We start from the raw sequence: 27,510 nt of genomic DNA on the forward strand, positions 1-27,510 counted from the left end.
CTTCCAATTTAGCAATTAGTAGTAGTATAAAGCACTGAAGCAGCATATTTTCACCTAAAAATACACCATTAGCAAATCACGCAAGGGCAGGAAGCACAATGACAAGTCACGAATTGGAAGTAGGATACTAACTTCTGCTAAGATGGGGTCTCTACTCGGAGAGGGAGCTCAAAAGATTAAAGTCTGGCTCTGCTATATAGGAAGATAGTCTTCCAACAAGTGGAGGGGGGTTCAAAAGCAACAACAATAATACATCAGAATGTGCTGCTCCTCTACTAACCTGGCATGCCACAAAGCATGAAGTAACTAAAAAAGACAAACACCTTTGTACTGAGAAAATATTACATAAAAAGAAAAGTCATTTGTAAAGAGTCTTTAGGACAAATTTTTCAACTGTGACCACTGATTCTAGGGTAACCAACCTGAAGTGCTTAGGATCTGATTTTCAGAGGTGTTGAGTGCCTGCAGCCCCCCATTGGCTTTATTTGGAAACTCATGCCCTAGATGTCTCAATTTAGACACCAAGGTAAAATCCTGGCCCCCCCTGAAGTCAATGGGAGTTTTGCCAGTGGTTTCAGTGGGACCAGGACTTCACTTCTGAAATTAGTGGGCAAAATGTGGATATAAAAAAGGAGGGTGTGAGAAAGCTGAATGTAAACTTCAAAGGGCCCACAATCACAATTCTGTATATTTTTATGGGTAAAATAGTCTCTTCAAAACTACAGTATGTTCTAGAACCTTAAGGCTTTGATCCTGCAGAAGAAGCCATAGGCACAAGGGTCTGCCTGTGCAGATCCAGTTGAATGATTGGGGTCTAAGGGTGCATATTTAAGTACTGAATATCAGAAGAGTCCAACATTAAGATTGTACAGACAAAATTATCTTTAACTCCTTTACATAACATACTGTTTTCCAAATTGCAGTTGGAAAAAAATGCATAATACATGAGTGCTGACAATATTATTAAAATACATTTCCAAGAGAGATAATACATTACAGTATAAGTTAACAATATACCAGAACATTGACAATAAAAATTATTATACAATAATGGGGAACTATTGCAAGAGGCTACAACTGTTTAAATGTATTAAAAAACTATGATGTAACATTTGAGAAATGTTATGTAAGCATGTATGTAAGACATGTTTATAGACATGCACAAAAGAAACAGTTAAAGGAACTCTGCCAGCTTGAAAAATCAGTTTTCAGACATAATTGTAACTAGAGTAAATACATTTAACACCTAAGATTATTAAAACAGAGAGGAGTTAAAAACAAAACACCACTAATATTTTCAGTTTGTTTATTGACAGCCTGAGCCTCCAAACATTATGCCCATTCTTAACTTTATTTATGTATGTAAGTGTTTGCAGGATCGGGGTTTTAGTTGCTCTCTTGCTGAAAATATTCTCATGATATCCTCAAGAAAGCAACAGAAAAACCTCATGCACATTTTTTAAAAGATTACCAAAAATACATCAAAACAAACAAACAAATCAAGCCATCCTATTTAAAGGATGTTCTGTCACAACCTGGAATATTTTAAATTAGTCAATTAAACAGATTCAAGTTGACAGCGTCCCTTTGAGATGGCACAAGCATCCTTAACTTTTGCGTTTCCTGACATTTGACATGCAGCCTTCTCATTCTATTAATGTAGTTTTGGGATGCTGAATACTCTATAAAATATATATACACAATAAAATTTGGTTTTATATGGCACCTTTCACACTCAAGTTAGTGCTTTGTAAAAGCACTTGGAAATGAGTTCTGTGCTGGTGGTACTATAAATATTAACTATAAGTATAACAGCTATTTATTGTATGAGCTCAGCAATAGCTCCCATACAGGCTGGAACTAGGGTGACCAGACAGCAAGTGTGAAAAATCAGGATATGGAGTAGGAGGGTAATAGGAGCCTATATAAGAAAAAGCCTAAAAAAATCGGGACTGTCCCTATAAAATCGGGACATCGGGTCACCCTAGCTGGAACGTTAGATCCTGTTTTATTAAGAGGAGGAACTTTGGCCGCAAGTCTGGTCAAAATTATTTCCTGCTCTGTTCAAAAGGCCACACAATATTTAACTCCCACCTGGACAGCCACCAGAGATATGCAGAAGGGATTTGTTTAACAAGTCATCCGACACACTACACCTTAATAACACAGCACCTCCCTACTAGGGCAGTACAGTATCACCACTGAATAGAAGCTCAAATTTTTGTGTCACAGGTGGCTCGGAGTACTACCACCACTAACCAACACTTTGTAAGAGAACCAAACATAAAAACTAAGTTACTTGCCAACTTTGTAACTTTATGCCTTACAAATCTGTGTTCTAAACATACTGTTGAAAAGATAATAGTCAACAATGCCCTATGTGAGCTAAGAATCTGAAGTGTTGGCAAAAAGTGTACACAGCCTGTAGGCAAAACACAGATTAGGAAATAAATGTAACAATGAAGATTAGAATGTTGAGAGAGATTTCCCTGTACTTGTAAGGAAATTAAAAGAAGTGCAGTATTAAGTACTTATCTGGTAGGCACATTCCTTAGGTAGCTGATGTTAATGAAAAAGAACAGGAGTACTTGTGGCACCTTAGAGACTAACAAATTTATTAGAGCATAAGCATAAGTGCCACAAGTACTCCTGTTCTTTTTGCGGATACAGACTAACACGGCTGCTACTCTGAAACCTGTTAATGAAAAAGTCACTGGGTGAAATTCATCCCTGGTGTAACTCCTTTTGCTTCAATAGAAGTTACTACAGGGATGAATTTGGCCTTACTGTGCAAAGTTTAGTCATAATCCATGTTTTATTCTCCAAACAATTTACAGTCACGGTGTAAGTCTAACATCAGCACCAGTAGCCTACCATCAATCTACAATTTTTTAGGACATTTTTCTACTGCCTTTAATAATCCCACATTGCTTTGTTCTTGCCCATTTTATTTTATCAGGAGGTTTGTGTTCACATGGAGAGTGTTAGTCATACTATGTTATTATTATTTATTATTTATACTGTGTAACACATTAAGGACTGCAAGTATGAACCTTAATGCTGCCAGCTGAGAACCAGAACTAGAATTAGAGCTAACAGTTACCACCTAATACATATGGTGTGGGTGGGTTTTTTTTTGTTTGCTTGTTTTGTTTTTAAATAAAAGAGAGAATGCAATGCTGGTAAACAGGGCTGGCTCCAGGCACCAGCCGACCAAGCATGTGCTTCGGGCAGCACCTTGTAAGGGGCAGCCAATCTTGGGGTAGCGGGGGGTGCTTGGGTTTTTTTCTGTTGTTGTTTTTGTTTCGGCCGGGCGGCGCTCGGGGGGGGTGGGTTGTTTGTGTTTCGGCGGCGTGGCGTGGCACTTGGGGGGGTGGGGGAGATGTTTCGGCAGCACGGCGCTCGGGGGTTTGTTTTTTTTTCCTGGCAGCATGGCGCTGGGGGGGGGGGTCAGCAGCACAGCGCTCAGGGTTTGTTTGTTTTTTTCCGGTGGCGCAGCGCTCGGGAGGGGGGGGGGAGAGTGTTTCGGCAGGGCAGCAAGGCACGGTGCTCGGGGGGGGTGTTTCGGCAGGGCAGCACAGCGCTCGAGGTCGGGGGGGGGGGGGGGTGTTTCAGCCACGCAGCGCTCTTTTTTTTGGTTGGGGAGGCAAAAAAGTTAGAGCCGGCCCTGCTGGTAAAAGATGATGGCTTGAGAAGAAGGTTCACACTGTACCTCCTTGCTCTTTGGGAGGGTCCACATCCATTGATGAATATAATTCATATTTCGTGGTCCTGCATCATCTTTCGTTTCTCTGCTTAGGCCATCAGAAAGGAGGCTAATCAGTGTTAAATGTAACAGCGCTTTTGATACAGAATTCTGTTCACTAAGGATCAATACCACCACTCCATTTTGCAGAGGCTACCAGACAGCCTTTAGCTGCTACTTCCAGTCACTATCAACATAAGTTCAAGTCAAATTAGTGCCCTACATATGAAGGGCTCTGTTTTTTCATTGCCCAACCCTTAAACCATCCAGACCTCTGGGTGGGTCATTCCTAGGACGTAGTACAGACAGTCTAACTGCTATTATGGCAAGTAATTTGTATTTATAAACATAAAAAAACCTGCCCCTTTCCAAGGAATGTGTACTTATGCCATTTTTTGGCACCAACTTTTTTTTTTTTTTTTAAGAAAAAGGTTAAATTCTGTTCAGAAAAATAAGTTGGTTAGGTAGTTAAAGGGCACAGACATCATTTAGATTACCCAACATAACATGTATTGGTCAAATTAACACACACATTTTTAAGACAAAATGCTTAGTCAGTAGAAAATAAGACAGTTTACGTGACAGTGTCTAGCCCAATATAGAAATTTGAACACATCAGCTGTCCTTCCACAAAGAAATCACATTACCTTGACAGAATGCTCAGAAGAAATTAGTGTCCAGTGGTGTGAAAAGGCTTCTCAGTCAGACCTAAGATAGGTCTTGTTTGCCATCTCCTTTTCAAAGAAGGGAGCATTTTGAAACAAGTAAATGATAAATAAACAAACACCTACCTGCAGGGCTGGCTCTAACTTTTTTGCCGCCCCAAGCAAAAAAAAAAAAAAAAAAAAAAAAAAAAAAAGAGTGCCGCCCCGCCGTAACACCCCTCCCCGAGCGCCGCGCCACCCTGCCAAAACAACCCCTCCCAAACGCCCTGCCGAAACACCCCCCCTAGCGCCGTGCCACCGAAACACACACCCTCCAAGCGCCGCACTGCCAAAACACCCCCCCCAAGCGCCGCCAAAACACCCCCCAAGCGCTGCGCCGCCGAAACGCCCCCCACAAGTGCCACGCCGCCTAAACACCCCCCCAGTGCCGTGCCGCCGAAACACACACACCCCAAGCGCTGCCGAACCCCCCCCCAGTGCCGCGCCGCCGAACCCCCCGCTGAGACAAGCTCAGACCTCAGCCAAACCAATATTCCCATTGTTATTGCTGCTTGCTGAATGCTCCACAATCTCTGTGAAAGTAAGGGGGAAGACCTTTATGGCTGGGTGGGAGGTTGAGGAAAATCACCTGGCTGCTCATTACGTGCAGCCAGACACCAGGGCGATTAGAAGAGCACACCAGGAAGCGCTGTGCATCAGAGAAGCTTTGAAAACCAGTTTCATGACTGGCCAGGCTATGGTGTGAAAGTTCTGTTTGTTTCTCCTTGATGAAAACCCGCCCCCTTGATTGACTCATTCCCTGTAAGCAACCCACCCTCCCCCCTTCGATCACAGCTTGCTTTCAAAAGGAAATAAAGTCACTATAGTTTAAAAATCATTTATTCTTTATTAATTGATTATAAACATAGGGAGAGAACTGACAAGGTAGCCTAGGTGGGGTTTGGGAGGAGGATAGGAGGGAAGGAAAATAATGACAGCCTTTCGCTTGGGCTGTCCACTGGGGTAGAGTGGCAGGGTGCACGGAGCCTCCCCCCCACGTTCTTGGGCATCTGGGTGAGCAGGCTATGGAACTTGGGGAGGGGGTAGGGCGGTTATATAGGGGCTGCAGCGGCACTCTGTGATCCTGCTGCCATTCCTGAAGCTCCACCAGATGCCGGAGCATGTTTGTTTGATCACGCAGCAGCCCCAGTGTTGCATCCTGCCTCCTTTGATCTTCCTGCCACCACCTCTCATCTCGAGCGTCCCTCCTGTCCTCACGTTCATTGGCAGCTTTCCTGTACTTTGATACCGTGTCCTTCCACTCATTCAGATGAGCTCTTCCATTGCGGGGCAACTGCATTATCTAAGAGAACATTTCGTCTCGCATGCGTTTTTTTCGCCGCCTTATCTGAGATAGCCTTTGGGACGGAGGAGGGAGGCTTGAAAAATTTGCAGCTGCGGGAGGGAAAAAATGGAGAGAAGTATTTAAAAAGATACATTTTACAGAACAATGCTTATACTCTTTCACGGTGAACAACACTATTCACATTACATAGCACATGTGATTTCGGTACAAGGTCAAATTTTGCATCTTAATATTGAGTGCCTGTGGCTTTGGTGTTAGAGATCACAGACGCAGCGCCCAGCAACAGAATTCGGCTTGCATGCGGCCATGGTAAGCCATTGTCTTTCGGCTTCTGCAACCTTCATAAAAGCAGCGCCCTCCTTTCCCATACCAAGCAAAGCCCGTTGAGTGCTGCGGTTTTCGTGTTAACGTGCAGCAGCAGCAGCAGAAACCAAACTAACCCCCCCCTCCCAATCCAATTCTCTGGGATGATCGTTTTACCCCTCCCCGCACCGCGTGGCTGGTATCAGGGAAGATCCCTGCTAGCTAAATGCGAACAGTTCAGCGCCAATACCCCCAACCCCCCCACCCCCTCGCTTGGCTAACTGCAGGGAAGGATTTCTTTCAGCCACAGGCAAACAGCCCAGTAGGAACGGCCACCTCTGTCCCCTTAATTAAACTCCCGTATTTCAACCAGGTTACCATGAACCATATCACTCTCCTGAGGATAACACAGCGATATAAAGAATGGATGTTGCTTGAATGCCAGCGAACACCGGGACCATACGCTGCCAGGCTTTGTCATGCAATGATACCAGATTACTTGCTACTAGCATGGCGTGGCCAAGTGTCCTACCATGGAGGACGGAATAAGGCTGAACTGCCCAGAAACCTTCTGCAAAGGCTTTTGGAGTACCTCCAAGACAGCTTCATGGAGATGTCCCTGGAGGATTTCCGCTTCATTCCCAGACATGTTAACAGACTTTTCCAGTAGCTGTACTGGCCGCGAATGCATCCCAAGTCCTCAGGGCAAAGTAATCATTAAAAAACACTTGCTTTTAAACCATGTTTTATATTTACAAAGGTACACTCACCAGAGATCCCTTCTATGGCTTCATGGTCTGGGATACTGCCTTGGGAGGGTTGGTAGGGTACTTCAGTCAGGCTGAGAAAAAGATCCTGGCTGTTGGGGAGAACGGTGTGCTGTGTGCTCTCCGCAAGCTCCTCCTCCTCATCTTCCCCATCCGCAAAATCCTCAGGCATGGTTGAGAGTAACCCCTCATCGGAATCCATGGTCAGGGGTGGGGTAGTGGTGGCGGGGCACCCCTAGAATTGCATGCAGCTCAGTGTAGAAGCGGCATGTCTGCGGCTCTGCCCTGGATCTACCTTAACTTTCACACGGCACTGATATGAGTCCCTATTGTGGCCTCTCTCCATCATACCCTTGGAGATTTTTTCAAATGTTTTGGCATTTCGTCTTTTGGAACGTAGTTCTGCTAGCACGGAATCGTCTCCCCATACAGCGATCAGATCCAGTACCTCCTGTACGGTCCATGCTGGAGCTCTTTTTCGATTCTCGGACTGCATGGTTACCATGGTGCTGATGAGCTCTGCCTGGTCACCTGTGCTTTCCACGCTGGGCAAACAGGAAATGAAATTAAAAAGTTCACCGGGCTTTTCCTGTCTACCTGGCCAGTGCATCCAAGTTCAGATTGCTGTCCAGAGCAGTCACAGTGGTGCACTGTGGGATAGCTCCCGGAGGCCAATACCGTCGAATTGTGTCCACAGTAACCCTAATTCGAACCGACAATGTCGATTTCAGCGCTACTCCCCTCGTCGGGGAGGAGTACAGAAATCAATTTTAAGAGCCCTTTATGTTGAAGTAAATGGCTTTTTTGTGTGGACGGGTGCAGGGTTAATTCAATTTAACGCTGCTAAATTCAACCTAAACTCGTATTGTAGACCAGGCCTTTGAAAGGCTGCACATTAGATCCAAACTTTCAGAGATTTCACACTATTAAAAGATTTGTTAAAAACTAAATGTTAAAAATGACACGTGTTTTATAGTTTAAATATATCATATTTAATGTTTGTTTTAAATATTTATGTAGAACATTCTATTTTTTAAAAAATACTTTGGAATATTAATTTAAGAAACTTCATAGCTTTTCCTCTTTAATATATATGCCTTTTGTATTTATTTAAAAGAAGGAAAAGTCCACAAAATTCTTAACTCAGTTACCATTCTTACATTTTAAGAAATTATGTCCTAAATAACCCCCTTTTAAAAATAAAACTTTTAACTTCTTATTTTGGGAGTGGTAAGAGGCATATTTACCGAGACACAAGCTTTTAACTGGTCTCCATTTGAAAATAACTTTGCAGGATCATTTCTGATAAAACATTACTCTGAAATACAACTCACACATTCAAGGTGACCTTTGGAAAGCAAAAACCAAAACATTTCCCTTTTGATGGACTATGCACATCAGGGAGGGCCTTGGCAGCTGGGAAGGCGGTCAGATTGGGCCATATGTCACATAAAGGGGATGGGCCTGGAGCACATATCACTAGCTAAATAAGAATTAATTTCTCTCCCTTCCATCCCCTGCATGTCTTTCAGCACCCTCACAACAAAGCAAAAACCACACACACCAATCCACTTCATCTCCTACCCTAATGGTGACTTCAAGGTCAGAGGTGAAAGTAAGCTGGTACGGTCCAGTACAGCGTACCGGCAAGAGCCAGTACGCCGTGCCGGACTGCACTGGCTTCCGCGGCTGTGATTTAAAGGGCCCAGTGCTCCTACTGCTGCAGGGAGCCCCAGGCCCTTTAAAGCGCTGCCAGTGCTCTGGCAGTCGAGCTCCCACGGTGATTTAAAGAGCCTGGAGCTCCGCGGTGGCCGGAGCCCCGGGCCCTTTAATTTGCCCCGGGACTCCCAGCCGCCTCTGCAGCTGGTAGCTCCGGGGTGATTTAAAGGCCCTGGGGCTCCCAGCCACAGCCAGAGCCCCAGGGCCTTTAAATCTTGAAAGGCCCCCGCCTCTTCCAGTTGAGGCCACACCTCATCTGGATGAGGCCACGCCCCCGCTCAGGACTCCAGCGTACCGGTAAGTCCTTTAAGTTACTTTCACCCCTGGTCCTGAAGTGAAGTCATCATTAAGGTAAGAAACGGGGAGCAGGCAGGAGGTAGCTATGGGAGAAGGCGGTAGAGAGGCAGGGGTTGGATAGAATATTAGATGGAGAGAGAATGAAGTAGGAACAGAAGCCACCAGCGAAGGGGGCAGAGAGGCAGTGGACGTGGGGAATGGGAAGCTGTGGAAAATGGGAAGGTGAGGGAAGAGAGAGAAGTAGCTGCATTGCCTGCTTTGTTTTGCTGAAACAGGGATCAAATGCCATACTTGATAGAATCAGCCAAGACATTGCTGTTAACTTGGGTTTCTACTTATGCTTCTCATAGCTTTGATTTATGCTATCGTGCAAATATCTGGTTTCTAAAAAAAACTCTATCATTAACAATTCAGATGTATCTTTAAGTGCTAAATGGCTGTAGATTTTTTTGTATTATACTTCCACTTGATGGTCACATTTCATATTCTACAACTGCTTAACTGCGTACAAAACACAGCTCAGAGAACTTACCGGGGCTGCAGGAAGGGAAATTTCAAGGATTCCACATAAAACAGTTTAATTTGGTGTCCAGTTATACAGCCTGGTCTTAGAAGTTTCTTCCACAACTCCCAGGCTTGCATTTTCTGTCTTTGTTTCCTTGAGCTTTCCCTTTGACCTCAGCACCTGCTGTAATTTGATTTCCACACCCCCCCAGGACTTTCAAGGAAGTGAGGTTCTCCCTGCATCTCTGATCTAATGCTAACAGATGAGCAAGTGAATGCATCCCCTCACTCAGTTTTTTTTTTCTCTTCAGTTTTTACCTCCTTCACAGAACAGCAAAAGTCATTAGGGATTATATGGGTCTGGAGTAGGAAAGCTATAAGACAAAGAAGAGGCTAAATCAATATGGTGACTAAAGAAACTGCGGCTTTGGAATGGAACAGTGAAATAATGTTGCCCAATCAATGGTCATTGCTGTAAGAGATGTTGGTTGTATTGGTTTTATGACTATTTCTGCTATTTCAGCTGGGAATTCTTTGCAACTATTCCATGGTTGTTAAAGTAGCTGATTGGAAATGAACCTTGTAGCTTCTGTGAAGGAGAGTGGGCATTTCCTCTCCACTTAATCATCTTCAGGGGCTGGCCTGCTAGCCTGCCAACCCTCCCCATCTTCACTGTTTATTTTCACAGAACTCTGGGGTAACAGAGTATCAAGTGATAAGAGTAAAGAACAACAATTTGTCACTGTGATGGGGCAGTCTGCCTCCTTAAGGGTAGTGATGTCCCGTTCGTGATGTACAGGTTTTCCCTGAGCTGGAGAATCCTCCAAAGAAAAGGGCAGGAATTCCTCAGTACAGGAGAAAACCTGTCTAGGAGAGGTGGAAGCTTCTTTAGCATAAGCAGGGATTGCCTCAGCACATGGAAGTCACATGCCCTTGATGAGTGGAGCTTACCTCTTATATGCTCCAGGCCCTCTACCACCTATGCTTCTCCCCCTACCTGCCTGATGCCCCTCCAAGGTCCACCAACATCCCATGCTTTTCCCTATTATTCCACAACACACTGCCTACGTGTCCAGACAGAAATTTTCAGTTGATGGGTATGTGTCAATTCATGTTGTGAAAATTGTTTGTCAGAATTGTGTGTTAAATTTTAGCTGGGGATTTCATTAGTTTTTAATATTTGTTCTTCAGCAATGCATTGAATGCGGATTGGTTTTTAATGGAAGTTTTATACTGAAATATATAGATATTAAGGTTGAGTACTGATGGGGTTAATGCCACAATTAATAGTCTGTCAGTGGTAAAAAAAAAAGAAGACTTGCTTACATTTAGTTTCCCCTAAGATGCAATCTGCTTGTCTAGCATCTGGGAATCCGGCAACTCACTGAAATACTCTATGGTTATCATTTCTATGAGTATCTGAGAATGCTTAAGATGCAATAGACCACAGGCAAAATTTCTGGTGCAATGTTCAATGATCTCTCAAAGGCTTTTGATGCTGTGGATTGCTTGCAGCCATCAGTTACACTAAAGGCTTCTGGACATGGGTATTCCTGTTCTAATTTGATATGACTTCTCCCTACAAAAGACAACAATTTGTTTCAGTAAATGAATACAACTCCCCGATACTCCCTACTGGGGAAGTTCTGCAGGGCTCCATCTTAGATCCATTTCTTATTTCTGTTTTTATAAATGAATTGTAGGTTTTGTAAATATTCATCTATACTCAGAAGGCATTATTGTTTATTATATAGAGAGCTTTTATTTGATGGCACGTTGGACTTAACTAGCAGTTTGATTTTGACAATATACAGAGAGAATTTATAGCTGTGCCTGGGTTAATACCAGGCAACAGAGCAGTGCCTTGAAAAAATGACACAATATATAAGCAGGGTGGCTAAGAGCATAAACAAGCCAAGAGGCTATGGAATGCTACTTTCCAGGAGAGTCAATTATGACTGCAAGATTCTCATGCTTTTGGTTGATATTTTTTTACTTTATTTTATTCTTTTTTTTTTTAAGTGTGAATTTAGTGTTTGTGAACAGTGCTAAACTGAAAGTCCATCCATTGTCTCTTGTCTTAATATTATTATCATAATGCCTATTTTGATTGTAAGCTCTTTGGGGGTGGGGATGGAGAAGAAACTTTCTTTGTTCTGTGTTTGTACAGTGCCTAGCACAGTGGGGTCCTGCTCCATGACTGAGTTCCTCACTGCTATGATAATATCAATAATAATAAAAACAGGCACAGAACAGCCAGGCAGCAGCAACACAAGCTTCCTATACTGCACCTCAGTCCCAACCTGGAAGGACCATCTTTTGAGTAATAGGATAGGTCAGTCTCCACTTGGATTCAGCCTTTGGTCTTCCTCCTACACCAGTTGTGATCATGGTTATGGACATGAACACCAGCCTGCTGAGAATATCCACTCACTTCATGCAGGTTGCTGAACAGCCCTCAGATGCTAGTATCTTTTGGTCACTATTGACCTGAGCTAGATTTGTTGTGGCAACAGAAAAAGGCTCTATGGCCATTACCAATCCCTCTGAACCATCCAATGTCCCTGTTTTAGTTAGGGAACTATGGCAGCCTTAACGTTGAATTTCTTGGTAGTTGGTTTGTGTGGAGACTTATTTCCAGAGACTGCTTCTACCTTTTTCTTGTAATTGGTTCACTCAGGTGAAGCAATATCCATTCAGGCACATGCCATCTTTGTTTAGTTTTTTATACACGTTCCTGGTAGTACTTTAACCAAAAAAAAAATGTAACCTATGATTAAATCTGCTGAAAACAAAATAAGTCCCCAGGTCAGAGGTGTACTTAAACACATTTTTAAGTTGATCCCTTTTCACTAAATGCTTAAAAGTAAGCACTTGCTTAAGTGCTTTGCTGAATTGGGGCCTAATATGCATTAGCCCATGCTGAATCAGGTATACAAAGATTCTCCAGGGACTGCATCCTGAGGTCCTCACTAAGTATTTACTTAGGCCCAGCTTCACAAAGGGATTTAGGAGTCACAACACCTAACTTTTAGGTGCCTAGAAAAATTGCTGGAACAACAACGGAATCCACAAAACCTGATTAAGTGGCCTAGGCTCCCTATACAACAAATAGGGAGATAGACACCTTAAAATATAATCCATAAAAGCCAGCATGCTAGGTGGGGAGCTACCTAAGCTTGCCAATGTGAGATGGCAACAAGAGGGATGTGTCCTTAGCCCCACCCCTCTCAGAGTTAGGTACCTAAGTCAGGGGTTCAGGAAGGCATCTACCTCAGTGCTATGAGCTGGGTTAAACCTTGTTATGGGTTGAGTTAAAACATGGTTGAAACTCATGTGTGAAAGTGCCCTTCACTTAAGATTGCTGTAAAGGGCAGTTAAGGGGCCACATCTAAAGCAAGGCATAATGGAGTCTGCCCAGAAACTAGCACCATTTGGGCAGAGGGTTCCGCTGGGGATTGTTCTGACCAGTTGGGTGTCTGCAGGTATGGAAAAAAAGTGTAGGTGGGCAAACAGACAAGAAACTGGCAGAGACTTAGAGGCAATGAAAAAAAACCAAGCAGGAGCCTATAAACACAGCATGACCTTGGAGAAGCCCAGACAGAGCTTTGGGGTCTGGTGCTGGCTAAAGAAGCTTGGGGCTGTAAGCAAAGCAGCTATCCCTTGTTTTTGGTTTCTCCTGCATTTGGACAAGCAGGACTTTAAATGAACAATAGCATCAAAAAATACCAGACTCCATCAATTTCTACTCCCATGTGGAGCACCCCAAGAGCCCCTCAATCTCTCCTGTTGATGCTGTTCCACTTTGGAGAAATACCTAAATAGTCATTGGGCCAGAGAGTGAAAGAATGACTCTATAGCCTGGTGATTGGGGAATGGAGGTCGGAAGTAGGAGACCCAGGATCCAGTCCCCCTGCTTCAATGAGTCTGTACTTAGTTATGTACAGTGGAACAGCTTCAACAGGCAAGATGGAGGGAGACCCCCTACCCCCACATCATAATATCCAATAGCTCAGTGGTTAGGGCACTCATGAGAGGTGTAAGATCCCTGTTCTCTCCCCAGCAGCCAGAGGAAGGAATTGAACCTGGGTCTTGGGTGAGTGCTCTAACCAGTGGGCTAAAACTTACAGGGGGTACACCACCTCCTTCTCAATTTTGAATGGGGCTCAAGCCAGTAGGCAGCTTCTGAGCACACCTACCAGCTCAGGCACCATAGGTGAGATAGATCTTCCCCCAGTTCACGGATCACACCGGGGCTTAGGTGGGACAGGAGAAGGCATCTGGATGTCTAGAGGGAGGCACTCTACACATGGCTGGAGGCAGAAACATAGGCACCTAGGGAACTTTTACAGTGAAAGTTTAGGGGCCAAGTGAGTTTGGGCACCTATAGAGTTAGGCAGCAGCTGAAAGTGGGTTTTGTGGATTACAGTTGCACCTGAAGCTGGGGTTTAGGTGCCTGCATCCCTTTATGAATCTGGGCCTCAGTCCTTACACAGGTATTAGTCTAAATGAAATCAATGGGTGATACTGGGTGCTCAGCATTTTAAAAATAAAAAATAAATAGATCAGGCCACTTCTTTAGTTGCTTGAATATAAAGCCTAACTTAAGCCACCCAATTCTGAAATCCTGGGGTGAGCAACCCTATGAATCTGTATCCAGACAAGAGTTGTAATGAAACACTAGGTTCCCTATATGTTTACTTTTACCTTTGCTGCAAAAACGTTGCTGCAAAAAAAGTGTTGCTATGTCATGTCAAGTTTCTTAGTTTTGTCCAGATTGAATGCATTCTGCTTCTGATACTGCTAAAAGGTCCATTTACTGAAAAAGCACATCAGACAAGCAACATAGGAGAATGGAGCATACCCACTGAACTCCATCAAATATTTACAAATGGTTTGAAGAGCAGGGGGATGAAGTAAAGAACTTTCAGATTTAGACAAAACACCATAAGGTCCCCTCCCCCCTGTTTCTTATCCCTTGGAGAGGTTTGTTTTCATACACTCATAGCAGCTACAGATGGAAAAGACCGGTTAGGTCAGCTAGCATATCTCCCCTCCCCCACAGCACAGACTTGTTCCATACACTATTTTACAAAGCTTTGTCCAATCTAGCTTTGAATGAATAGCTCAGTCCAAGGAGGTGTAATCTACTTCTTTCAGGATCCCAATCCACAGTCCACTACATAACCACCTTAGAAACTTTTCCCCACTATTTAGCCTAAATTAACTTTCTCAATTTCATTAAATAGTTAATAGTTGTAGAGTACTAAGATTCAGCAGTGGCAGCAGAATCAGCAATTGGTTAGTCCTATTTATATCCCCTTAGACAATTCTAAACAATCTCTCAGCTGCATTGGTGTTTAGAAGCGTCAAATATTTGCAAACAATTATATATCTATTTAGTTAGCATTTAACCACATTTTAGCTACATGGCTCTTTTTATTCTATGATCATAAATTAATCCTCTCAGGACTAACAATTTTTATTCCTTTTTTCCCCTGTATTCCCTAACACAGATTGGTTTTGAAGGAGGCAGGAAATTGTGCAGGGAGCAGGAAATAAGATATCAGGCCATGCAACCTTTACACCTCCTCTTCCACCAAGCTGATCTGTCCCAGAAAGGTCAGTCTTAAGGCTCTGACCCAAGATGTACCTACCTAGTCTAATTCTCGCCTAATATAAAAACTACATAGGTTATGTAAACCATTTGTTTTAATTTGCTCCTCTCTCTAGTCTTACTAAGTATTGTTTTTAATTAGATGCTTGAGTCTAAGACTGTTATATAGGAATTTCATGCAAGTAGTCTGGGAGACATGAAACAGCCTCCAACCTCTAGAAGATGTTGCACAGGAAGAGTGCCTGCCCTTACACTTGGGATTCTCAGTCAAGAGGGCACAGACCAAGCCTTCTCTTTACTGCCAAAAAAAAAAAAAAATTGTATTTTTTACCACATGGTAATGCACACACAAGCTAGCCTGAGGTAAAAAAAACAGTGAAGAGAAGGCTTTAGTTTACCACAAGGTAAACTAGGTGAGGTCAACCCTCTACCCTTGCCTAGGTTTGATCTTGCCTAATTTATCTCATGATAAAAAAGTGTTTTGTTTTCATGGGTTTTTCATGTTGAGATAGTTCACAAGTATTAGCTGCCTGGAGGCCTTTTTTTTTTTATTTTTTGTTTTAAAAACACCTTTTTTAGCGGGGAAGACAAGGCTTTGGTGATGTTCTCTGATAAGCTGCATTGCTTGCAGGGCTCCAATCCAAAAGCTGTACAAGAAGTGTCCAATGACCACACACAGGAATAGAATTCTAGGGGCTAAAGTGACATTCCCTTCATATTTGTGTTTTTTTTTTTTTAAAGTATGCAAAACGGTCTTAACTCATATCTCTAAGGGAATGTGTGTTTACACTTAAAAGTTGCAGATACATTTACCATTTAAAACAAAATGTTTGAAAATCAGCTTTTTCTCCCCCCCACTTATCAACTAAGTCCAGAGCGAGCAGCTACTGGAGGGGAACATCGCCAACACCTAAAGCAGAACAGTGAATGCAGAGCTCCATACAGCTCGTTTCAGGTGTTATTGGTGTCATCAACTCTTTCATGAAAAGAATCCCTCTGAAATCAGGTTTTGAAGTATATTCTCCATTGTAGATTTGCTCCAGTTACAGCCACCATAGCCAGCCATTGGCATAGCTACACAAGTGTAGGCCCTAGTGTAGACAGGCAAAGCTGCTATTTGCACAAGTAGGAGCTTACCTCTGCTTTGAATGGGACATACTCTACCAGCGCAGGTAGCATCTTAACCGCATAATACTTCTGAGAGGTAGGTAAACATTATTCCAATTTATAGATGGGGAAACTGAGGCATAGTGAGACAGAGTAAACAGGAACTGATTGGCAGAACTAGGGACATATTTTAGATCTCCAGCTACCCAATTCTGCACTCAAACTAGTGGAATAAAATACCCCCTCCCCCGGTGAATTATTATCATGAATGAAGCACACATGCCCAGGGTGTGAAAAAAGTTCTACTTGTTCTTTTCCCCCCTCTACTATTACTGTTATAGTAATATACAAGTTATCAATCAATTTGCCCCACACTTTCAATAAGTGGTGCTAGTAATAGCTACATTCACAATAGTATTTATTTTAACTTCTTCACTGTGTTTCCAAAAGAAACTTGCATTTATTAGACTAGAATATAATAGGAGGCTGCATGATAGACATGATTTGAAGAGACAGACAACACTGGATCCCATAAAGGTAGGGCTGTGCAAGGTCAATTATTTTGCTCAAAAAGTCCTCAGCGTGCCTCTATCAAAGGAAATACTTGCCCTGTTGTGCCTTCTTCTAGCCAAATATGGTTTGGCAGCACCCTGCCTCAATTTCTCCTTCACTCAGAGCCCCTTAAAAAGTCCACATAGGCCAGATATTCAAAATATTCCCCCATCTGATTTCTTAGCTATGAAGTCTTTCAAAAGAAAACTCAAACATATGAAATCTTCATCCTGGTTTCAGCTGGGCTCTGTCCCACCTCCTTGAGGATCTTTCCTTCCCTTAAATTCATTTCATTCACCCCCATCTGAAGCTAGACACTGCTCTTCCTCCATGAGGGTCTATCTCTCAGCACCTCTTACCTCCAGTTTGGTCTTCTCTACAAGCCCTCCCAGTTGGTACTTTCCCCCTGCTGACTTAGGAACCTTCTTACTAGCTGCAGTTTCTGCAGGTATCTGCCAGCCACCTGTAACTATCTTCATCATCCCCTCCCAAGGCCCAGTTGCCTTCCCATAAACCCTATTGAGCAGCAGGTAATCAGTCCAGGTGCACTGGATCCTGCTCCCTTTTAAAGGGGCCAGTCACCCTGTTACTTGTTTGTATCATAACGAGAGAGTAAGTTTTAAAGAGCCCCATGAACCCTATTTTAGAACACTGTTACCCTTAAAAATACCCTGCCTGAATTCAAGGTTGCTGTTACTATCATAATATACAAGTATAAATGCATTCTAAAGATCAAGGCTAGATTTTCAGATATAGAGAAACATATTTCTTTATACTTTGTAATGTTTTGCTAGATCTCAAAGCACACTTTGACCATCATGCCTCACTTGAAATAAACTGTGACACTGACCCTCTTACCTTAGGATACAAATTGTCCAAGATACCTTGATAAACCTGTTCAGGATACAGATGAAAGCAGACATTTGGCTCTCAGTTCCTTATTTAAAGGTCAATGAACCAAGTTTGTCATCATCAAGAGCTGGAGCTCAGGTGTAACATTATTTCAGGTGCTCTCAGCCTGCATGTCATCTAAATATCAAAGTAAGGTAATTTCACTATAAAAACAACAGTGGTTCTGAATCTAAGAAAGGTTATACAAGGGCAAAGCACATTGTAATAAAAAACCTGCAGCATCCAGTTTGAGACCCTGGCTCAGCTGACTCTGCCTCACAGGGTGGCTGCAGGCCTAAAAAATGCAAAGTAGACATTCCGGCTCAGGCTAGAGCCCAGCTTTTGAGACCCACCTCCTCATAGGATTTGAGAGACCAGGCACCGGAGTCCAAACATCTCCACTGCAATTTTTAGCCCTGCAAGCCCAAGTCAGCTGATTAGGGCCAGCTGTGGCCAAGCCACAGATCTTATATTGCAGTGGAGAGGTGCCCCGAGAATCTCTTTCTCAGCTCTCCATCTGTAAAATGAGGATAGTCACACTTCCCAACCGAATGGGGGCATTGTGAGGATAAATGTATTAAACATTATGAGGTGCTCTGATACTACAGTAAAGGGGATCATATAAGTATTTCAGATAGATAAAGTCCCTTTAGGATAAGAGAGATGGGGCTGCTGGGAGGTGATTTCTGGTGGAAACCTATGCCTTGAAACTCACCGCCCTGCAGCTTCAGTTCATAGCCTGAAGTTTATTATTCAGGGCATGCTGTAAGAACCATCTCTTCTCTCTGCCCCGCAAGGAGTTGGGAAGGGGGGTGATTGAGGGGAGGGTAGTGGTTGTTTGGGTGTAAGTGCTGGAGTTTATTATTTTTTAGAGCAGGGGTCGGCAACGTTTCAGAAGTGGTGTGCCAAGTCTTCATTTATTCACTCTAATTTAAGGTTTCACATGCCAGTAATACATTAACATTTTTAGAAGGTCTCTTTCTATAAGTCTATAATATATAACTAAACTATTGTTGTATGTAAAGTAAATAAGGTTTTTAAAAAGTTTAAGAAGCTTCATTTAAAATTAAATTAAAATGCAGAGCCCCCTGGACCAGTGGCCAGGACCCGGCCAGTGTGAGAGCCACAGAAAATCAGCTCGCGTGCCACAGGTTGCCTACCTGTTTTAGACATTTGCCAAAGGTGGCCAGAATTTGTGATGCGTGCTCATTTGTATAGTGTAGTATGAATTGGAAAAAATAAATTATGTAATATTAGTTGAGATTTTAAATGCTCAAAAGCCTAGAAACAAAGTTAAAGTCTCCTCTCAAACTGTGTTTCAGCACTCTAAACACACAGTGTGTGTGTGAGAAAGAAAACCTAGTTGATTACTGTTTGCCAGGGAAGACACCACAAAATAAGGATTAACTAACATAAGATACATAGAAAATCTCATGTACAGTAACTATGTTTGCGCCACAGCTCAAAGAGCCAGGAAGCGAGAGCTGCCCAAGGAGTGGATGGTATGCTCCAGAAGCCATATTTTTGAATTTGGATTGTCTATATAAAACCTTAACCCTAACATGACTGTAAATGCATAGACCCACACACCTATTTCTACTGGGTATCTCCAGTTGGAGTATACCTATCAAGTTACCCCCATTCTCAAGTGCATATAGTATAGATACACAGGGAAGAGTACACCTCCCTGATTATTTTTACCTTCAGCGTGTGTCTGTATGTTCCAGGGTATGCAGAAGGTGTTTATTTCAGTAGGTGCCTCTGGAGTTTGAAAGCTTGCTATATACTACAGTCTCCCCCGTCATGCACACAAGCCTTTTAACTTGGCCCTCTCCTGCTAATTCGCTTGCCATATCCAGGAAGGCAACCAAGGGAGTACTGTTAACAGTACATTGTGCAAGTGGGGAAAGGGAAAGAGCTGGGCCTATACACTTGGAAGAGAAGGCATCAGCACGTAAAGTGGGAAGAGGGCCAGAAAGGTACACCTAAAACACAGGAACAAAGGTGGACGTATCTTCTGTTGCTGCACCCACATAATGGGAAAGAATAGACAGGAAGAAAGACAAAAGAAGGGTAAGGGGACACATAGTTGCTAATATGGATAACGCTGTAGGGAGCCTAGCTATAAAGGTGCCCCTAATATCAATGAACTAGAGTTAATTTCCTTGTGGAATACTACATACATGTCCTTACAGACAAACAAACATCCTTGTCTGATCTCCTTTTGGAGTAATACATATTTAACAATTCATTTGGTAGGGACCAGAACTTAGAAGCAATTTAGAATCCTCACACCACAACTTCTATCATCTGTAGATCTAATTACACACAGTACAATGAGAGTACTGTGGCCAGGGAGGGGACCAGGAAGTGCCCTCCAGTGCAGAATGCAAATGAATTGTTTCTAGTATTAAGTAAAAGCAACCACCAAGGTAAAGGGTAGGGCGGGTAAAGCTGCATGCATTATAAATTGATGTTGCAGGCTACACAGTAGCAGAAGGCATCATTCTTACTGAGTCTGAACCAAACAGCACTGGGATCAATATAAGCAGGTAAGACATACTTAATGAATGAAAGAAGGTAGAACATGTATTTTGGTGAAAGTGAAAAGTCAAAGAAACAAGGACAGAAAGCAGCAGAGGTGAACACCAAAAATGTAGACTTATTTTTATTGCTGACTCAGGTAGAAAAGGGCTCCCATAGCAACTGAAACCCAAATCAGCATCATCATGGGTGCTGAAACATACTGAATTATTCCCATATATACAGTCACTGGTGAAAAACCTGAGTGCTCAAAGAGGCCTAGTAAAAAGAGAGTTCAATTCAGAGTTTAATATCTGGCAGACTGCTTACACCCAATCCCCACTGCAGCCATGAACTCAGCTGCATGCAAATCCATCTGTGGCTGGGAAGAAAGGGATAGGGTTACTTTTGCTCTGACATTTCCAAATTAGTCTGTTGCAGTTCCAAAGTAGCACTATTTCTTCTTGGTAGCTCTCTTTCCTTCTCCTTTCTTGGGTTTTCCTTTACCACGGAGCTTCTTTAGCCGTCTCATCTCTTCCTTAAAATCTTGATGTTCATCTCTGGATGGAAGAAAGAGAGGGAAGAGGGTTAAATTTAACTTCTTCCAAAAGAACAAGAGTGCAGTGGGTTCTGGCGGCCAATACTTCCCACTCAGAATGGTAGATTCCCACCTTGAAGAATGGAGAGCTGTACACAAAACAAGATGAGAACTAAAGTAAACATTATACAACATGTACATTATCCTAGTGTGTTTTATATCAAGAGGAAAACAAACCAACAACATAATATTTTGCATTACAGCAGCACCTTCCATTCCAGAATCTCGAAGTACTTAACAGAAATTAAGGAATGAAGCCTATCATCAACATGTGAGGTAATGTTATTCCATTTTAAAAGGTGGGGTAAAACCAAGACTTAGAAGTGAAGGGACTTGCTCAGAGTCACACCAAGTCTGTGGCAGAATGAAAAAAAGGATTGAAATCTCCTGGCTTGCAGTCTTGTTGTTTATCCAATGCTCTCCAACTCCCACACCCATACCTATTCCCAGGCAAGTCTGATGGTTGTCCAGATGTGTTAGAGAATGAAGCCTATATTGAATCTCATTACGTTTAGTGTTAGCAATAATATTGCAAACACTCACAGAATAATTTGAAAGATTTCCTTTGGTACTGATGGAATTAACAAGATTGCCTTTATCAGCAACAAATGATATATATTTCTTACAGTCTATTTCTTGATCCATTGTGCTCAAATGGGAAGTAAAATATAAAATCAACAAGAGACGAAAAAAAATCAAAATTTCCCCCCCTCCAAGCTAGCTCAGAAGTCTCATCTTGTGTTGTAACACCATGCAAAGACTCAAGTTTGGGTCATTAGCTCCTGAGGAGAGAGGCAGGGCGGGCTGCAGTTACACCTGGCATTGCTCTCAATTGATTTCACTGAAGGGTTCTGGAGGAACCTATGGGATCAGTGGGATCTTTATTATTTATTTGTATTATCATAGTGCCTAGGAGCCCTAGTCATGAAGCAGGACCCTCCTGCGCTAGGTGCTGTAAAAAAGCAGTAAAAAAGTGAACAGGGGTGGGGAAGGACAGGATAGGAAATCCTGGAGAACCCTTTAAATAAATTCCACTCCATCTCCCATCCAAATGCAACTTAGCAGTGGAAAGTGTGGGGAAAATGGGTAGTAGCACCTCAAGCTTGTCTAAGGCTGCTGCCCTGCTATTTTTAATACTTCCAGAAAAGTATAAGAATTATTCCCAGGCCCCCTTGGTCTTTAGATCTGTGTCTAACGTCTACTGCCTATCACAACATTTATTTCTGAATAGCACACCTGAGCCACTGCAGGCCTCTCTGAGCCTACACAAGAAACAAGACACTTGAGCAAGTACAGTTTATAGTTTGGCGTTTTGTGCCAAGAGGAAGTTATTCTAGGAAGTTTTGTTCTTACAATAGTGCAGGCAACACCTGGATTGTCACTATACCATACTAGAAATAGAAATCCTACCTATTAAAGAAATTCCTATAAATTCCATGCCAGTTGGCCAGAGTAAGGGCTGCATTTAACTGCCTCAAAGAACATCTACAAGTAATTAGTTCAGTGTTTCCTTACTCAAAATTGTAATACTCATTTAGAAGCTTGAATATAAGTGTTTCTAGTCAATTTTGTCCTCCTATATTTGGAAAACAATTTCCCTTCATTTTGGATGGTTTGAAGGTGACCTAGTTTTTTAAAACTTAAAGAAAAATCAACCACCACCAAATTTCAAGGGTGGGTACTGAAGTAGCCATAAACACAGGGTAAGAGTATTTTAGCAGTTGGTGTATTAACATGCTATACATCTTTTGCAGCTCCTTGAAAGATCCGGACACCCCATAATTGTTGCCTTAGCTTCTGTTCTGCAGACAGACATCACACCTATCATTCATCAGCTTTGCAAAGCAATGCTTTCTTAATGGATAAGGCCCCTGTCCCAAACAGCTAGAACAGGGGTTCTCAAACTTTATTGCACCACAACCCCCTTCTGACAACAAAAATGATTACAAGACCACGGTGGGAGGGGAGGGGGGGGACGACAAAGCCTGAGCCCACCCAAGCCCTGCTGCCTCCAGCAGAGGGGGGCAAAGCCAAAGCCCGAGCCCCACCGCCCCAGGTGGTGGGGCTCAGGCTTCAGCCCCAGTCCCGGGTCAAACCTGTGCTCGGGTCTCAGCTTTGGGCCCGGGCCGCAGCAAGTCCAACGTCAACCCTGGCGACCTCATTAAAACAGGGCCGCGATCCACTTTGGGGTCCTGACCCACAGTTTGAGAACCGCTGAGCTAGAAGAAACATGCTCCATATTGACATGTGATTGCTTAACTACACCCATTGGTCTACGAACTCTTGCCCACAAAAGGTTCGGTGCATCCAAATAGGAAAAACTACATAAACAACCCGTCCACATTTTACTCTATTCTTCCCACACCAAGCACACCAAAAAAAGTGCTTCTTCTATACGGCCTGTTTGTCTTCTGAACTGCACCACTTTAATAGTTCTGCTGCTGCTTTAACACAACCCTAATAGAAGCCACAACTCCTTGTTGCCCAGTCCATCCCCCTCACCCCCCAAATTACACACATGGATCACCTGTAGAGGCCAAGGAAGCGGAGGTTCTTCATGAGGGCGACGTAGGTGTTGTGAGGAGGATACCAATCGTAGACTTCCTTCTGTTTGGCAAGGGGCTGCTCGCTGAACAGCTTCACTACTTTCATGGACTTATTGTCTGTTGGCCTGACAACTTCTCCAAATATCCGGGCACTCAGGCGGGCCATCCGCAAGGCATAATTGGAAAGAGCAGACATCTCCGGGCAAAGAATGGACACGCACACATATACACACTTCCCTACAGAAGGAAGAGGAAAAACTGCAACTATTTGAGATGTTCCAGGATCCCAAGCATTTGCCAGTATGATCCTGTCTTCCACCCTCAAATCACACTTGCAATTCACACGAGATGAGGGGCATCATGCTTGAGGCTGCATTTCTCACTGCAACACAGTTGATGCCAATGTCATTTGCATAACCGTAAAACACATTAAGTATCACTTTTAGCACGTCTGAGGTTTGTCATCCCAGCTCTATGTAAAATTAGTCTAATTCCTAATATACAGTTCTCCACGTAGAGACATCACTTAATTTGGTAGTCTCTGCCGAGAAGTCAGGGATTAAATGGCATGAAGACTCAGGCCAAGATCCTCAAATGGTTTTTAAGCACCTAGCTCTCATTGATGTCAATATAGTTAGGGAGATTCATATCTCCATTTCTTTCTTCCATTCCTCATCTCTTTGGATTTCATGCGCGTGCTCCACCACGTCGTTGTTTTCTGTCAGTTTTCTCTCATATCTGTCCTTTTGTTTGAAGCATGTCCCCGCCTCCCTCTTCCAACTATTTTTCCACTTTTGCCTTCTTTTCCAAGAAACCCAACATGTCAACAAACTTCCCTCCAACCAAGGAGACTCCCTCCAGAGTCCCTCACTTCTGCGCCTTCAGACAGCCAAATGGAATCTCTAGAATATAAGATACTCTCAGAGTGATACTCCAAACTTTTAGCCATTACTGCTAGACTGCAAGAGCAATTCTTTCTCTCCCAACCCTAATGATCCCTTTGATGTTTTTCTTCAGCTCTCTTCACATTTCTCCTTCCCCATTTCTTTCCTCATCTTCCTCTCTATTTAAATTTGTTCTTCCCTACAGAATAGCTCTCAAGCTCCTACTGTCCACTTAATGAAACCTGACAATCCTTGTTAGTTTCACTCTACTTGCTGGGATCAATGGGGAAGCAGCTACATAAGATGAGACAAATGAGAGAGGGAGAGAAGGAAAAGATGAACCCTTTTATTTGTCTTGCCTTCAGCAGCAGAGCGCCCCTCTGATATTCCTGTTTATAGCTGTCAATCCTACGGAAAAAGGAATAGCACATACACAGAAGAGGATTAGATCTGCTTTTCTCTGTTATTGTAGTCGGCTCCACTGGGGAAGCATTGTATATGAGGCACAGATGTACAATCCTCTGTTTGGGATATTCCTGGCAGTGGAGTTTCAAGCAATTTATGTTATAGGTCATATAGGGTTAGTGAACAAGATCATACGGGATTCCCATGACCCTGTAATGACTTCAAACCCCCTGTGCGGCCCATACCATGCCTGTCTGGTGAATAGGTGATGGTTTAAATCTCTAGAGCTGTCAGCCTTCTTTCATGAGCGCTAGATCGTCTTTAAAGTTTAAAGTCTGTGTTTTCTTTTAAAAAGCATTTCATAACTGCATCCAGAAACCAACAACAGAATCAAGATGAGCGTAAAATATTGGAGATGTATAAAAGCAACAGTGAAGACAATCTGTAGGACAGAGCCAAGTAGATTTAACTAAATCAATTGGGAATATTTTGTTTAATAACATTATCTTGAAGTAAATATTACCCCACATGGGCTTCTACATAGTGGAGGAGCTGGTGCACAATCGCCTCCTTAGATTTGCTCCCACTGGTGCTCAATAGTGCGACGAAACAGGGGGAGGAAGTGAATTCAGCACCCAAATAATAATGAAGTGTTCTCGGTCAAAAGAGAATATGAGAAGAACTACAATGGGAGGGCAAGCAAAGTGTCAGAGGCTTTAAGGCAAAGAAATGTCTTAATGTGAGAAGAGAGAAGTTCTGGAACAGCTGCAGTCCAGTATCTCAGTTTATCACAACCATGGGCTACACGTGGTAGAGTTAACATAAGCCTCTCCTGTGCTACAGTGGCTCTCTTTCTTCAGCAGCTAGAGAACATCACACAGCCATGCTGAATCACAGCACTGGCCCTTTCTAAATAGATATCCTAAAGTCCTGTATTTGCATAAATGGGATTGATTATTATTTTGCATTGGCCACCACCTTCACAGATACCAATGCACTCTACTGTGCCACAACCAACCCTCTCCAGTCTCCCTTTTCCACTGTGCCAGGAGAGCTGAAACCACTCTTAGCTCCTAGATGTGCAAGACAGCAGAATGGTGATGGGCTTTTAATTTAATAGTCCCTGCAGGGATCTTCTAAATAGCCTAATCCAAGGTTGGAGTCCTTTGGTATTCTTAGATTAGATAGGATTAGCTGAGAGATTAAATGGGTAAAAGTTGAAAACTCTCACCAGTGTCTGGGGAGCTATCCAAGCTGGTCTCCTTGGTGACCTGAGTTTCTGTGAGAAGCAGATGGAAAGTCTGAGCATAGTAGGTGAAAAACTACTGATACTGCACGCTGCCCCTGCCCCAAGTGGTTCTGTGCCCTGCCCCGTCCACAAGTGCTGCCCCCGCAACTCCCATTGGCCACAGTTCCCAACCAATGGGGGCTGCGAGGGCAGCATGGAGAGCCCCCTGGCTGCCCCTATGCATAGGAGCCAGAAGGGGGACATGCCACTGCTTCCGGGAGCTGCGCAGAGCAGCCCCTGGCCCCACTCCCCAGTGGGAGCTCGAGGGCTGGATTAAATTGGCTAGTGGGCCGGTCCGCGGGCTGTAGTTTGCCCACCCCTGAGCTAGCCACACTAGGGGCTGGCCCACACTTCTGGATGACAGTGATGTTATCAGACTGACTGTTAGCAGTTTAACACTGAATGCTGTTTTCTGATAGGTTGTTTGCCCTGACCTCATCCCACTCCTTCACTGTCCTCCCCATCCCTTTTCCTCTTGAATGCCACTCTTTCCCACTCCTTTGCTTCTACTAACTCCTCCAGCATATTGCCTCTCCCCATTCCTCCACTCTGGCCCCCACAGTACAGTCTTTAAAAAGACCTGCAGACCACAGAATTAGTTCTCCCTTATTAATATAATTTGTAACCTGACAGTGTCTTTAGAGATAGGCGACAATGCAAGAGAGAGCCAGAAGCAGAAGAGAGTGATCCCCATCAACAGCCACCTGTCTCCTTCCAATACCTTCTGATAAAATATGAACTAATTCTTAATGTTACAGTGCTATCCATTCTAAGGGCCCTACATTATTTTCAAGTGCTTTCCATGAAGAGGAAGGACACTAGCATTCTAAGTAGGAAGCACGGTTTAGATTTTGACAAACAAGAATAAAGGGGTTGGGTTACAGTACCAAAGTATAACAAAAATGTTCCCATTAGTTTTATTTTTAAAAAGTGAAGGAATTTTTTTTTTATAAAAACAGTGAAACATTTAATCTCATTGCCACATCCAGAACTCACAAGACCCTGATGGAATCCTTGGCGAGCACCAATTGCAAAAGCCTGCAGTACCCATGGCAGGGATATCGCAACATGTCTCTGAGGCTGGAAACCACTGATACAGTTCAGGGCCAATAAATTCACTCCCTACACTAAGTTATTCGTTATAGTTGGGTACAGCTGCTACCCCACAGACAAGCTTCTCCTCCATCCCACCCAACTTGCATAGAAGCCCCATACATAGCAACATGCCTCCTTCCCACATCATAGCATACAGGAGACCCCTCCCCCACTATATACACACAAGCCCCTCCCAACTATCACCCCTCCCCCCACAGGTACCCCTTCCGCAATATATACACGCACGAGCCCCTCCCTCTTACTAGCCTCCCCACAGGAACCCCCAACACACGCACGAGCCCAGAGCCCTTCCCCTTACCACAGGTACACCCCCCCCCCCAAACACACGCACGAGCCCTTCCCGCACCACAGGTACCCTCCCCCCCAACACGCACGCAGGAGCGCCCCCTCCCCTTGGCGCACAGTCTCCTGGGCTCCCTGCTTTCCCCCTAACCGGGCCTCACAGACCCCCCCCCCCCCCGACCTCACCTCTCTGCCCTGCCCGTCATGCAACTGCCACTCCACCGGAAGCGTCCCTCCCGCTAATCTCTCCGGTCTGCAACGGGGAAGCCACAGAGCGACGGTTCCCCGTAACCACCCAACCCAAGCAGACTGTTAGCCGTGCGCATGCGCTCTATGGACGCCGCCAGCTTGGGTCC

General features: G+C 43.6%; 1 protein-coding gene and 1 long non-coding RNA gene across 3 annotated transcripts; both read right to left on the reverse strand.

The window, feature by feature from the left end:
• Nucleotides 1-5,276: 5,276 nt before the first annotated feature.
• Nucleotides 5,277-16,973, reverse strand: LOC135975322 (uncharacterized). Its single transcript, XR_010592243.1, has 2 exons — nt 6,829-16,973; nt 5,277-5,844 (listed from the first exon to the last, which is right to left on the reverse strand). It is a non-coding gene; the product is annotated as an uncharacterized LOC135975322 (long non-coding RNA).
• Nucleotides 16,974-20,167: 3,194 nt separating this feature from the next.
• Nucleotides 20,168-27,480, reverse strand: MRPS33 (mitochondrial ribosomal protein S33). Of its 2 annotated transcripts, XM_005296367.5 has the most exons (4): nt 27,341-27,442; nt 25,700-25,747; nt 23,161-23,416; nt 20,168-20,595 (listed from the first exon to the last, which is right to left on the reverse strand). In XM_005296367.5, exons 3-4 carry the CDS (start codon nt 23,373-23,375, stop codon nt 20,490-20,492), a joined length of 321 nt encoding a protein of 106 aa, XP_005296424.2. In that variant the 5' UTR covers nt 23,376-23,416; nt 25,700-25,747; nt 27,341-27,442; the 3' UTR covers nt 20,168-20,489. The 2 variants fall into 2 exon arrangements, with proteins under 2 accessions (XP_005296424.2, XP_005296423.2); XM_005296366.5 differs by lacking the exon at nt 25,700-25,747 and having other exon boundaries at nt 27,341-27,480.
• Nucleotides 27,481-27,510: the final 30 nt, after the last annotated feature.

The sequence above is a fragment of the Chrysemys picta genome, chromosome 1, assembly GCF_011386835.1.
Source record: "Chrysemys picta bellii isolate R12L10 chromosome 1, ASM1138683v2, whole genome shotgun sequence".
Lineage (NCBI taxonomy): Eukaryota > Metazoa > Chordata > Testudines > Emydidae > Chrysemys > Chrysemys picta.

What these genes read in the sequence shown, in the direction of transcription:
- MRPS33 (XM_005296366.5), bottom strand. Translation starts at nt 23,375, where the DNA reads ATGTCTGCTCTTTCCAATTATGCCTTGCGGATGGCCCGCCTGAGTGCC. An exon ending in CGCTTCCTTGGCCTCTACAG is followed by an intron (nt 20,596 to 23,160) that starts GTGATCCATGTG and finishes TCTTCCATCCAG; the next exon opens with AGATGAACATCAAGATTTTA.